Raw genomic sequence first — 14753 nt, forward strand, 5'->3', positions numbered from 1 at the left:
TTAGGATAGGTCATCGATATCAGATTTGTCAGACTCCTAGCGTCCCTGCCGTTCAGCTATTGTTATTAGCTGTGGCCTGGGAACTACATAGCTCCCTCTACTGTGTAGTGGCCGTGCCTACTTATTGGAGGGCTGACTTGAGAATGAGAGCAGCATAGCAGCAGCAGCAGCAGCAGCCGGGCACTAGACACTGTTCAGAGCTGTGTGTTTATGGTGCCTGGTTTCATGGTCACAGCTAGTAATCTATCCTAACGATAATCCATCAATAATTAAGGAAACCCCTTTAATAATAATTCAACATATTTTATACGTTTCTAGCTGTCGGGCTCCATCGACAATGAAATAAACTATTTTTTTACTCTACTGAATCTTTTTTTTTTTTTTTTTTTCAGCGAGTTTAATTTAGGGCCCATTATAAAGGCCTCCCATAACATAACATGCTAAAAAAATGTTTCTCTCTAAGTCTATGGCAATCCCTGGTGATGGACGACAATTGAAAAGTAAATTTAATCGAGCGCTTGTGATAAACCAGTGTACTGGAATAAGCTTCGGGGAAGGTGAGGAGTCGCGGCGAAGAAGAGATGAAGTAAAACAAAAGCTCATTCCTCAGATATATGACTTCATTTCACACCCCGCAGGCTACGTCTCTCAACGATTAACAGGAAAATATGTTGTTGGCGTGTTCATTCACTGCTCAAATAAGAAGTCTACTTTGAATGCAATAGCGAAAGTAGGGAAAAAAAATCATTACTAGCCATAACCCTGAGGAATCTGGGGTATTATAAAGCTGTGTTCACACAGTACAGTTTATGACTGTACCCACAAATCTTAACACGTAGGACAATGGATGGTTCAAGAAGCTGAAGACTGATGGGCTCTACTTACGGCATTCCCTAACATGGATGAGTTATCCGAATGTCCTCCTCCTACCTGATAAAGCGGGCCGATGGAAAGAGCGTGACCCCGATGGCTTTCCGGTGGGCACAAGAGGTTTTACGGCAGTCGATACCTGCAGCTCCGCTAAAGTGACAGATTGGTGGTTTGGAAAAAAGTTCCTCAGGATCGGATATGGGCTAAGCATCAGTGCCTAATGTAAACGTCACTTTGAGCATGCGCTTAGAGAAAGGAGTCCATAAGAAGAGGGACGCTATGCATGCCCTTGGTTCGATATATACCCAGGATTGTCAATAGATCCATATAGGCTAGGCTGTACAAGCCCTTTTTAAACAGCAATGTGTGCTAGTGGAGAGGAGAGATGGGGACAAATGCTCACCTGACCATGCCGGCGTCCTCTTGCTGGTGATGAACAATTTATATAACCACCAGTAATATAATAATCTGATGTGGGTTTCCTCCGGGTACTCCGGTTTCCTCCCACACTCCAAAGACATACTGATAGAGATTTATATTGTAAGTTTGCCCCATTGGGGACAGCGTGATGCTATATAAGTGCATAAAATAAATAAAATCTGATAATCTACCGTTTTATTTTGGCATCCACACTAGCTATTCTTTCATGCAAGTTAAAGGCTATGCACACCTTTGAGGGCAAACAATTGTATTATTACATTGTACTCATTTTGGGCTAAAAATCTTTTTTTCAACTGGTCTTTATTAAAAATATGGAATCCTCTTGTGTACATAGTTGAGATGCTGTAGAAGCAGCCAAAAATGAGTAAAAGGCAATTATAAACAAAAATTGCATCCGAAGGTGTGGACATATCCTCAAACTTGTTCCAGAGGGGAGCCGGCTTAGGCAACGCTCTATAATGTCTTAAGTCTTTTGAAAATGTTGGATTGTGATTTCTACAAAAACAAAACAAAAAAAAACACGCGGATTACAAAAAAAAGTTGTGGGCCATTTTTATGCTTTCAGATTTTACTGCAGATGGACCACAGTTTGAGACGTTTTGGCAGCTGAAATCTGCATAAGGGTCCATTCACACGTCCGTATGTGTTTTGCACATCGCGGGCACTCTCATAGAAAATGCCTTCTCTTGTCCGCAATTGCGGACAAGAATAGGACATGTTCTATTTTTTTGCGGAACGGAAGTGCGGATAGCAAATTCCGGCCCTATTGAGGATGAGTAAATTTTGAGGACGAGTTTACCCTTGAATTTACCCTTAAAAGTTGAGTAATTATAAGTACTTTGTTTCATTTCTATTGCATTCAGTTTGAGACCATTAATTCAGAACTCTAGGGGGCTGTTCACAAGGTAGGATTTAAGGCGGACACGTCCCTTTTTAGCGTGGCCGAAACTTTAAGCCACCGTCCCGCTATCCTCAGCGCTGCCTCTCATTGAAATGAATGGGAGGCAGATGTCAGCAAGAAACCATGGAGGTCGCCAGCGAAATTTAAACACAGGTGTCTGCGCCAAAGTTCCACAGGCGCGTGTGAACATACCCTAATGGTTTCCATGAGGTTCTCCACTTGGGACAATCCATATTTGTTAGAATGGTTTGTTAGAACCAAGCATATCACAGTGTTCCCCTGCTGGAAATCCGCCAGGAGACCTGGTAGTAAGTGTTCAATTTCTCTGCAGCGCCACCACCGGTGAGAAAGAATTACAAAGTGTCTATTTAAATCAATAGGTTGTCCATGTAATGCAGGACAGGATAGGTCCTCCAGAGGAAGAGACACTATTTATAACAGCTTTTTACAGTGGCTAAGAGATGAAGATGCTGAACAGGAGATGAACAGCCCCTAGAAGCTACTAAATGTTCTTATAATTATGTTGTAATACTTGCGAGACAAATGCCTATCGATAGAAATGACCTTTGTGCAGGCAGCACATAGGTGGTCCGATCCTTTAATTCTGTGAGAGTCAACAGTTGTAAAATTGCAATGAGATGTTACAACGCATTGCAAATAATGAATTATTATGATCAATGATGGCACTCGATACATGTATAGCCCAACATGCCCAAGTATATATACACACAGACATACTCTATACCAGTGGTGGCGAACCTATGGCACGGGTGCCAGAGGTAGCACTCAGAGCCCTCTCTGTGGGCACCCGCACCCTGGAAAAAGTATATGGTGTACCAATATGCCCTAGACCAGTGGTGGCGAACCTATGGCAATATGCCTTAGACCTTTCCTGCCAGGACGCACCATGAACAGCACACTGAATGTAGACAGGCTATTATAGCTACTACATGATAAAGTACATGAAAGATATACTATATTGGACTGTAGGATTCAGGTTAACTTGCCACGTTGGCACTTTGCGATAAATAAGGGGGTTTTGGGTTTGCGGTTTGGGCACTCGGTCTCTAAAAGGTTCGCCATCACTGCCCTAGACTTTTCCTGCCATTCATCAGCACTGGGCGCACTGAATGTAGGCAGGCCGTTATAGGTAAATGATAAAGTACGTGGACGATAGACTACATTGGACTTCAGTATTCAGGATAAATTGCCGTGTTGGCACTTTCCGATAAATAAGTGGGTTTTGGGTTGCAGTTTGGGCACTCGGCCTCTAAAAAGTTCACCATCACTGCTCTATACGTATACACCACGTTATGTCTAGTGCAGTGCCTGCGAGGTCATTACGCATTATAAGGGTTTTCCAGGCTCCTGATATCGAGGACCTATCCTCAGGATAGGTTATTAATATCAGAACAGTGAGGGTCCGACACCCCCACCATTGAAGTGAATGGGTGCTGGGCTGCACTAGCCCGGCACGGCCACTACACTTTGACATAAGCTGTGCCTCCTGTTCTACTCAAAGTGCTAATTCTAGAGCCAGAGGCTGCAAGGAACAGCTCGTTGGTGGGAGTGCAGTGCATCAGACCCCCGCCAATTGGATATTAAGGGGCAGATTTATTAGTTGCTGGTCTTCATAAAGCCCTAAACTGGCGATGGATCTGCCGAAGTTATGAAGAGGCAGAGGTCTCTACTTAACTTTGGCGCATTCCAGTGCCACTTCTAAGTTTAAGACAGCTTCTGAGCCGTGTGGCATTTAGACCCTCCGCCTTCCACACCAACTTATTTAGACCTGGCGTAAGCGTGGCGAAGTCGCAGATAATTTGGGTGTATTTCAGCAGAGTAAACGACCCCCTCTACATATATATACACACACACATACACAAATCGTAATAACTTTTTTTTTTATACACACAAGCATAAGGTTGGCCAACTTGTCAAAAGAAGGTTAATAGGCTGGGAAAAAGAGGACTGCGTCCACTGGTTTATAAATTCATTTATTTTAAGGTATTGGCTTATTTCTGAAAAGTACCCAGTTAATGGATAGTAGGGACAGCACCAGCGATCCAGAATCAGGCAAGTGTTTTCCTAGCCCGATACAAGCTTTCAGTGACAAATACTCAGCTGTGGAGGCAAATCGCTCAGGATTGACATACAAGAGGCAATCCTTAGGATCCGTTCACAGAGTGTTTTTCTTCCTGTGGAATTCTGCAGTGGAAACCTGAGCCGAAATGCCACTGGTGGCCATGTAGTTTCTGCCTCACATTCTTTTTAATGGGAGGCAGTGCTGAAGATCGCTGAGAGGCTGCAACTGCGCCGAGAAGAGCAATGTCCCATTTTAGCATTGTTGCAGCTTTAAAACGCTGCTCCATGATCTTCAGTGCTGCTTAATATTGAAAAGGATGGGAGGCCGGAACGATGCTGCTGCCAGCCAGCATATATCATGGTTATCCCCATATTATTGTATGAAAAAATGAGAATCTGCTCCCAAAACACCTTCACCAGAGGCAGGACCATAGTCAATGGGAAAATAAACCAGAAACCTACTTACACTGAAACTGACAAAAGGTCAGGGAATTCGAGGCTACATTTTTGGAGTCTCCGTGTGGTCATATATGCTCTGTGAAATATATAAATCTGAGGACAGGCAGACATTCTTTCACTTTGACTTGGGAACACCAAGTTAGGAGTGACCAAATCCTACCAAAATCTTACCATTTCTGAAGTAGCTGACCCCAGCATCCCAATATCTTCTCAGGGCATTCTTTGGAAACGTCTCCGGTGCCACTCCAGAGTTCACCGTCACTCTCTGAATAAAGGATAGAAGGATGCTATAGACATTACCACAGACTATACTTTACTCTCTTAGAAATCCTACCCACTCTGTGTCTTACTGGAGCCCCAGGATCTCCCCTTATCAAAGAGGGACCTCTTCTAATCAGCTGCACAGTTGCACAGATGGATGAAGTGTTTGTGACAAGTGACCACAGCGCCGCTCATGGAATACATAATAGATCCTGACTGTAACAGGACACGAAAAGCCATAAAGAGCGTCTGTGAAGGGTTCAATGGATGGAGATGACGGGTGTTGGAGGTCATTCGAAGCTGCTAGTCATCTAGTGACTTCAGTGCTAATGCTTACAGCAGTCCCAAATGTCAACCCTATTTAAAAGCCGCATGAGACAGAAATGTCAGATTGTCGCAAAACTCAGAATGCAGTCTTGCCTCAGGCAGCTATGTAGATCAGTGTTTCCCAACCAGTGTGCCTCCAGCTGTTGCAAAACTACAACTCCCAGCATGCCCGCACAACCTGAGGCTGTCTGGGTATGCTGGGAGTTGTCGTTTTGCAACAGCTGGAGGCACACTGGTTGGGAAACACTGATTTAGATGACTACAGGTGTAATCTGATTAGACACTGGGTCTTGCCACAAGAGGGCACAAGTGTGCTTCCCTGCTGCAATATAAAAAGGCCCTCAGAGGCTACTTTTGGGTAGTGTACCTCTTAGTAAAAATGATGACTTAATGTATGCAAATGAGTCCTCTAGGAGCAACAGAGGATGGGGGCATTGACATTACACAGAGGCTCAGCTTTCTCTGTAACTGCCATGCCCTCTCCACTTGCATTGACATGGCCAGGCAGTGATGAAGTTTTCACTGCCTGGCCCTGTCAAACTTGAGGGAGCAGCAATTGGAATGGCAAAGCCCCCATCCCCTGTTGCTCCTAGAGGTTAATTTGCTTACATTAAAACATCACTTTTCTCAGCAGTGCGGACACATATGAACATGGGACCAACACAGACGCCTTCAGCTGCCAAGCGCACATGTAACAGGTCAGCCAGTGTCATAGGTACAGAACTGCTGACAGATGCCCTTTAACAGTATTATAAGCCTGTTAAGTATTCCTTTTTTAGTGCATTATGTTCTGCCAAACTCAGCAGATGTCATTACAACCCAGCACTGTTTCATACACCACACCATCATCACTATAAAAGGACAGTCTACACGCCAATCACATGCATACAACACACCATGCTGTACATCGGTGATATAATCCTAACAAGAGGGTACCAGGACGATAATGTCTGAAGTGGTAGTGAGCAGTGGAGCCTTCCTACATGAGCAATATGTAAAAATAAAAGGTGTCGGTAAGCAAAAAGAGTGTGAATGTTATTACATCATTTCTAGGCTGCATTACAAATACGTGGGCTTCATGCAAAAAAAGTTAATCCTCTCCTTTCTGTAAGTGATTCTTACCGCTTCCCATCATGCTATGACCAAATGAAAAAGATGCTCACAGGTCTGCATATCTCTCAGGCATGTGGGTCGGGAAAGAGGCCGTGAAGAGGTAGGGGGCCTCTTGAGAGCAATCTGCTGTGCAATAGCTATATATAAATAAAATAAAATAACGAGTGTTGTGGCATTGCCCTGGTGCACTACACACCATGCTGTCACATCTCAAGCACTAGAAACTACATACACCATGCTGTCTCTAAAGGGGTTGCATCATCTTAGACATTGGTGGCATATCGATAGGACCAGCTCCTATCTCCAGAACTGGTCCCCCAAAGTGAAGGAGAGCACACAGAGGATGTGCAGCGCGCAGAACCACTTCTCCATTCAACTATTTTCGGAATGCCTACAGAGGTGAGTGGAGGGTGGCCGTGCTTGTGCTGTGTGCTCTACTGCACTTCCGGGCCCCATTCTGGAGATAAGTGCAGGCTCCACTTTTAGGCCTCGTTCTCATCTGACATTGATGGCATATCATTAGGACTCGCTCCTATCTCCACAAGTGGGCTCCCAAAGCAAAGAAGAACGCACCACTCATTTGTTCACCTTCATAAAACTGCAGCCAATAGACAAGCCTATAGAAGTGAATGGAGGGTGGTTGTGTTCTCGCTGTGTGCTCTCCTTCACTATTGGGTGGCCCGTTCTGAAGATAGATGCAGGTCCTAGAGGTGGGACCATGCACCTATCTGACATTGGAGGTACATGCCAGCAATATGCCACCAGTGTCTGAGATGAGACAACCCCTTTAACAAAATCACTACATGTCCTCACAAATCATGCACTGTGTCCTACCATTATCATTGTCACCACCATCCAGTGCCTAGAGTCAGAGTGACCAGAGCAGAAAACCCATCTAAGAAAGCAAGGCTCCCGTAAAATAAACAGGTAGACTTATATGTTAAAGGGGTATTCTGGTAGGTAAAACATATCCCCTATCCACAGGATAGAGGATAAACTATCAGATCGTGGCGGTCCTACTGCTGGGACTTCCAATGATCACAAGAACAGGGCCCCCATGATGCTGGCCGTTCGCACATGTGTGTGGCCGCTCCATTAATTTCTATGGAGTTCCAGAGACACCCGTGTAGAGTGCTCGGCTATCTCTAAATTATATTAAAATGACCCACTTAGTGGGTGATGAGCGTATTTAACAAATATATCTTATTTACACATAGACTAAATTTCACCCTGCTTTTCACTCACTACAAATAAAACTTAAAGGGATTCTGTCACCAACTTTGGGGCTACACTTGTGCCAGGGACTGAAGAGGTGGCACCGCTGGTACATATCAGATGGGCGAAGAACACAGATGAAGGCAGGTAAGTATGCCTGTCTGTGTTCTGTGTACTGGGGCTGGACTCTCTATCGGTGTCTGTACCTGGGGACCTCTGCAGGGCACCGCTGGCACGGGGGGAGTTAATCTACAATGCGGTGGCTCCTTCTCTCCACCCAGCGTTTCGTGGGCGGCAAGCGCAGCGCCCTCCCCCCCCCCCCTTTTGTTCTGGCCCCGGGAGATATCTCCCGTTCACAGGCAGGAACGCGGGCCCGGTGCTTACTTCATTCCGTGGCTGGGACCTCTTTCGCTTCCGGATCCCGCCAGCGCGGTAGCAGGGTGGGCGGAGCTTCGCCGTGCTTCCCTTCCTGCCTGCTCCAGCCAGGTATACATCGCTCGTGCACACGTTTCCAACCTGAGAGGAACGTTGCTCGCCGCAGACCACCGCTCCTGTCTCCTGGGGACACATTCCAGCAAGGGTACTGCTCCACTCTGGTTGGGCCAGCGCTGCTCCCCTCCTATCCCCCCTCTGTACCCTCTCTGGCCCCTGGCTTAGGTCATGTCGGACGCAGCGGATCCCGCGCTCCAAGACCTTGGCAGGGCCAGGCGAACCCCTTCTGTGCCTCATGCCAGGCCACCCAGAACGTGCCGCTTCAGTCGCAGTCCACTGACGTGCACCCTTCTGCTGCAAGTATGGAACCGGAATGGGCGAAATCCGTCCCGGGCGGTGACTGACCTAAGATCTCCCAATCCACCCTTTCCTTAATGGGTCGCTTGGTGGAGACTTCGTCACCTGCGCAACCTGCTATCTCCCAGGGCGCATCATCCAGGAGCAGACACCCCAGCAAGCGTCACAGACAGGAACGCCTCTCCTCCTCGGATGCATCGCCTTCTCCTCCTCCCCCCGGTTCGCTGTCCAGGGCGTCCTCGTTGGTTGGGGACCCTTCGTCCGGAGGAGAACTCGCCGAGTCGGACACGGATCTGGATCCGGACCGATCGTCCCAGATGGCCGCCTTAGTGGACAGTCTGGTCTCAGCAATCCAGGACACCTTTCAACTTCAAGAGGAGGGCCCCTCTTCCAGTCCCCAGGGAGTTTCTTTCCTGCGTAACAAGCAGGCTCCCAAGTCGTTCCCGGTACATGACGACTTTTCCATTCTCACCGCTAAAGCGTGGGAACAGCCAGGTTCACGTTTCCTGATCCCCAAGCGGCTGGATCTTCTTTATCCGTTCCTCCGGATTGGGTGGGTAAGTGGTCTTCCCCTCCAAAAGGTGGACCCGCCGGTGGCTCGCCTAGCTAAGAATACCACTATTCCAGTCGCGGACGGCTCCTCTCTGCAGGACCCGGTGGACCGTCGGGTCGAATCGCTGGGGAAATCGATTTTTTCTGCCACCGATTCGGCACTCCGTCCCATTTTCGCTTCTGCGTGGGTGGCTAAGGCGGTTTCTGAATGGGCCCTGCGCTTACATCAGGATTTAGACTCAGATCTTTTTCCGCACATTACTCCAGGCTCTGGCGGCCCAGATATCCCAGGCGGGGAAGTACCTTTGTGAGGCGGCTCTGGACGCGGGCTCCATGGTCGCGCGGTCCTCCGCCTTTGCAGTCTCCATTCGGCGGGAACTATGGTTAAAGGCCTGGCAGGCCGATTCTTCTTCCAAGCGTTCCCTTCTCTCCCTTCCATTCGCATGTTCTCGTCTTTTTGGGCCCAAACTTGCCGAAATCATTTCTGCAAAAGCACCCATCTTCCGCAGCCCAAACCAAAGCGTTCTTCCCGACCGCGTCCTTCCGCGCCTCGCCAGTCCTTTCGTCGCTTCACGGGCACCCGCCCGGTGGTTCCCTCGACCGCAAGGCAGCCCACCCAAGAGCAACGGCGGACGCCTTCATTCAAGCCACAGCCCGCCTGGCGTTCCCGAGCGCAGCCTAAGCGCTCTTCCTCCGGCAAGCAATCCCCGGCATGAAGGTGCAGCCCCACCTTCCTGGGTGGGGGGGGTCGGCTTCCTTCATTTTCAGGAGGTTTGGCAGGCCCACATCTCAGACGCCTGGGCGCTCGAGGTGGTTTCTTCGGGCTACAAGTTGGAGATCAAATCCATGCCTCCAAACAGTTTTTTTCTGTCCCGTCCCCCCAGGGATCCGTCTCGTGCCGGAATTTTTCTTCAAGCGGTTCAAGATCTGTTAGTCAGGGGAGTAATCTCCCCTGTCCCGGCGAGGGAGCGGTTTTCCGGTTTTTACTCCAACCTCTTCATTGTGCCCAAGAAGGACGGAGCGGTCCGCCCGGTGTTGGACCTCAAGATGGTAAACCGTTACCTTCGGGTGTGCCGTTTTCGCATGGAGTCTCTTCGCTCCGTGATAGCTTCCTTGGCGCAAGGGGAATGGCTAACTTCCGTGGATATCCAGGACGCTTACCTGCACGTTCCCATCACAATCGCCCACCAGCGTTTTTTGCTTTTCGCGGTCCACTCGAACCACTACCAGTTCGTCGCCCTGCCATTTGGTCTGGCGACTGCACCGAGGGTGTTTACCAAGGTGCTCGCTACGCTTATGGGCCTTCTTCGCTCTAGAGGCATCACCTTTATTCCGTACCTGGACGACATTCTCATCAAAGAGTCGTCGTTCCGGCAGTGCGAGGAGAGTCTTGGACACCCTCGCCCGCTTTGGGTGGATAGTGAACCTTCGGAAATCCTCCCTGATCCCGTCCACTCGAATTCGGTTCCTCGGTAAGATTCTCGACTCCAGGGCAGCTCGGATGGGTCTTCCAGCGGACAAGGTGAAGGACCTTCGCAGCGCGGTGTTCCTGTTGCTTCTGCAGCATACAGTCTCCATCCGGACTTGTATGCGGGTGTTGGGCCTTAAGGTGGCCTCTTTCGAGGCGGTGCCATTTGCTCAATTTCACACCCGGTCTTTTCAGCGAACAATCCTCTCGACTTGGGACAAGTCCCAGGAGTCCTTGGATCGTCGGTTTTCCCTTCCTCATCAGGTTCGGTCGGACCTCAATTGGTGGCTTTCCCCAACTCACCTGGAGATGGGGGAAGTCTTTCCTTACGATCAGATGGACGGTCATTACGACCGACGCCAGTCTTCAGGGTTGGGAAGGAGTCTTCGTTACTCCGTCGGAGTCCAGACTATCCATCAATGTCTTGGAGCTTTGTTCAATTTACCTCTCACTGCGTCATTGGTCTCCCCTCCTGCGGGGCCTTCATGTCCGAGTCCAGTCGGACATTGCCACAGCGGTGGCATATGTCAACCATCAGGGAGGGACTCGCAGCTCCAACGTCATGTCGGAGGCGGCGAAGATCCTCAGGTGGGCGGAGGCTCATGTTCCGGCCCTGTCGGCGGTCCACATTCCTGGCGTTGTCAATTGGACGGCAGATTTCCTGAGCTGGACGACGATAGACCTCAGGGAATGGTCTCTCCATCCGGAAGTATTCAACGCTCTCTGTCATCGCTGGGGACAGCCGGACGTGGATCTGATGGCCTCCGGCCTCAATCACAAGCTTCCGTGCTACTTCGCCCGCGCAAGGGATCCCGCAGCCTGCGGAGTGGACGCGCTCGTGGCGCCGTGGGACGGGTTCACGTTCCTCTAGGTCTTTCCACTGCTGTCCCTCCTGCATCGGATTCTCCGCAGGATCAAGTGGGAGGGCGTTCAGACCCTGCTGATCGCTCCGGACTGGCCGTGCCGGGCATGGTACTCGGATCTTGTCCTCCTACTAGGGTATGTTCCATACCAGCTCCCTCTCAGACCCGATCTTCTGTCGCAAGGGCCTGTCTTCCACCCGAGTTTAGAAACTCTTCGTTTGATGGCGTGGCTCTTGAAACCTTCCTTTTGAAGCAGTGGGGTTTTTCCGACGCAGTGGTTCAGACGCTCATACGGGCCAGGAAACCTACTTCTTCCAGGATTTATTATAGAACCTGGAAGTCCTTCCTCCGTTTCTGTGAGGAGCGGGACCCATCTCCCAGATCCTTCTCCCTGCTGGTCGTTTTGGCCTTCCTTCAGTCCGGACTGGAATTGGGCATGGCGCTCAGCTCCTTGAAGGGCCAGGTGTCGGCCCTTTCCATTTTCTCTCAGCGATCCTTGGCGGTACTGGGTCCTGTTAGGACCTTCCTTCAGGGCGTTGCGCACTCTGCTCCGCCTTACCGTCCCCCGCTTCAGCCGTGGGATCTCAACTTGGTATTGGGGGTTCTGCAAGCTTCTCCTTTCGAACCCTTGCGGGAGGCTTCCCTCCCCCTGCTGTCCTGGAAAGTGGCCTTCCTGGTGGCCATCACATCCATACGTAGGGTTTCAGAGTTGGCAGCTCTGTCATGCCGTGAACAATTCCTTGTCTTTCTTTAGGACAAGGTGGTCATCCGTCCGGTCCCTTCCTTTTTGCCCAAGGTAGTGTCGGCTTTTCACCTCAATGAGGACATTGTCCTGCCGTCCTTTTACCCTGGGCCCTCCCATCCGAGAGAGGTATCGTTACACCGTCTAGATGTGGTGCGGGCTCTGCAGATGTTGCCTTCGGACCGTGGCTCCCTTTCTGGGCGACGGACGCCTTGTTCGTCCTTCCGGAGGGTTCTCGGAAGGGATTGGCAAGCTTTGTAAAGTGACGATCTGACGGTGGATTCGCTCCAACTATTTTGGGATTTGCCGCATTCAGGGGTACCGGACGCCCCCTCCGGGATCACGGACCACTCTACCAGGGCACTTGGGTCCTCCTGGGCTCAATTCCACCGGGGCGTCGGCGGCCTCAGTGTTGTAAGCCGCGGACCTGGTCTTTCCCTTCCCCACTTTTACAAGTATACACAGGGTTTACCACCTCTCGCTTCTGCGGACGCCGCTCGGGCCGCCAGGTTTGCAGACAGCAGTGTGCTGGATCTTGCGTAGGTTTCTCTACCTATTCGCTCTGTTGTTTGTGTTCCCGCCCCAGGACTGGCTTTTAGGACGTCCAATGGTCTGTGTCCCACAATTATATAAGCGAGGAAAACGAGATTTGGTGAACTCTCACCCTGTAAAATCTGTTTCTCGCTTGATTCATTGGGGGACACAGGCACCCACCCCGTTTGGAGTCCATTTGACCGTGATTTGTGTTGATGTTGTTTTTTCCTTCTGCTTCTCCTACTGCTTTTGCACAAACTGAAGGCTCTCTCTTGAGAGGGGGTATAGCTGGTGGGGGAGGAGCTAAGTTTTCAGCCTAGTGTCGCCTCCTAGTGGCAGCATGCAGCTATACCCATGGTCTGTGTCCCCCAATGAATCAAGCAAGAACAGATTTTACAGCCGAGTTTCACAAAATCTCATTTTTATTCCAATACGTTTATTAGAATCTTACATAAAGTATGGAAGTAATACTTAAAATACTGCAGTAGGGCTCACGGTATTGACCACAACATTCTAGATCTCTTTTTATTAGTTGCACCCCGACATGTTTCGGCGTCCTCAGGGGAACCAGCGTTTTTAGAGAACGCTGTAAGAGCACAGTTAGGCAGGGAATAAATAGTATGCTGATTACATCCTAGTGGGTAGTGCTGATGTATGCACGCAATACACCAGTACAACTAATAAAGAGAAATCTAGAATGTTACTGCTGAGATCATAGGCAGCAGACATATACTATCCCAATACACATGCTGATAATACTGTCAGCCCTACTGCAGTATTTTAAGTATTACTTCCATACACTCGGCTATCTCTGGAACTCTATTAGAAAATAATGAAGGGAACGCGCGTGTGCAACCGGACGCTCCAGTCATTTCATGGGGGCAGCAGGAGGCACGGGGCTCCCGTTAACATGATCAGTGGGGTCCGATCTGGTGGTTATCCCCTATCCTGTGGATATGGGGATAACTTTTACCTACCGGAATACCCCTTTAGTACGTGCTAATACGGAAAGATACTGCTTACTGATCATACTTCATCGGTGGAAACATATGTTAGTTACTTACCTTCCTCTGGCTCCTCCTCCTCTTGCGGGGACATTAACCCACTTGTGCTGGCTGGGCTGGTAGGAGCCTCTACCATTTCCAATTGTCTTTGCAAGCTCAGGACTTCGTAAATTGAATCTCCGGAGCCCTTATTCCCGGACTGAAAGGAGGAAGAAGAAAAGGTAGAATTAACAGTGTAAACTGTCCACGAAAAAGATAATACATAAAAGATACAAAGAGCAATGAAAATCCTTGCAGTTATTCAGTGAGAACCATCAATGTTTACTTCCAGTGAATAGAAATCTGAACTGGTCATGTGATGTGCACAGAGGCGCGGGCTCATTACAGCACATCCAAGTAGAAACTTTATTCACCAGACAGCGACGTTTCGGTCCACTTGCTGGGACCTTTCTGCTTGAGAAAGGTCGATGTCTGGTGAATAAAGTTTCTACTTGGATTTTACTCCTTGGAATTTTATATATATATATATATATATATATATATATATATATATATATATTTTTTATTATATATATATATATATATATATATATATATATATAAAAAATATGGAAAATAATGGCGGCACTGGAGACAAGCAATATGGGTGCTAGGTCCAGGGATGTAGCTGCTTACCCCAGATGAACAATGACGAAAAAAGGACAGCACTCCAGGTAAAAAAGCAATGGTGTTTAATCACCCATGTGGATGGCAACTTTTTTACCTGGAGTGCTGTTTTTTTTTCTCATATATATATATATATATATATATAATTATTTTATTTCTAAATATTCTTTATATCTAAATAAAAAGAAATATTTAGGTGTTAGTACATATTTCAAGGAGTTTTTCCTAGTAATATCTAAACTATAGGTATTTACTTTAAAAGGGGAATGCTTACTCATAAGAACTCTTATACAATTGACTGGTACTCCAAGCAATCCTGAAAACCGGTCCTTGGGACAGCTTTGTGCATGGACTGGTAGTGCGCATGAGGGGTCACTGCTCCATTCACTTCTATGGCGCTATATACAGACGTGGACAAAATTGTTGGTACCCTTTGGTCAATGAAAGAAAAAGTCACAATGGTCAC

At 48.5% G+C, this 14753-nt stretch overlaps 1 protein-coding gene across 2 annotated transcripts in view; it reads right to left on the reverse strand.

Moving 5' to 3' along the window:
- Positions 1-14753, reverse strand: part of RABGAP1L (RAB GTPase activating protein 1 like) — a 327249-nt gene that overhangs the window by 217802 nt on the left and 94694 nt on the right. For both annotated transcript variants that reach the window (XM_044301795.1, XM_044301797.1), the window contains exons 11-12: positions 13682-13820; positions 4925-5018 (exon numbers count right to left, since the gene is read on the reverse strand). In XM_044301795.1, the coding sequence (XP_044157730.1) occupies positions 4925-5018; positions 13682-13820 (233 nt within the window). The remainder of the gene's footprint in view (positions 1-4924; positions 5019-13681; positions 13821-14753) is intronic.

Source organism: Bufo gargarizans, chromosome 7 (assembly GCF_014858855.1).
Source record: "Bufo gargarizans isolate SCDJY-AF-19 chromosome 7, ASM1485885v1, whole genome shotgun sequence".
In the NCBI taxonomy this organism is placed as follows: domain Eukaryota; kingdom Metazoa; phylum Chordata; class Amphibia; order Anura; family Bufonidae; genus Bufo; species Bufo gargarizans.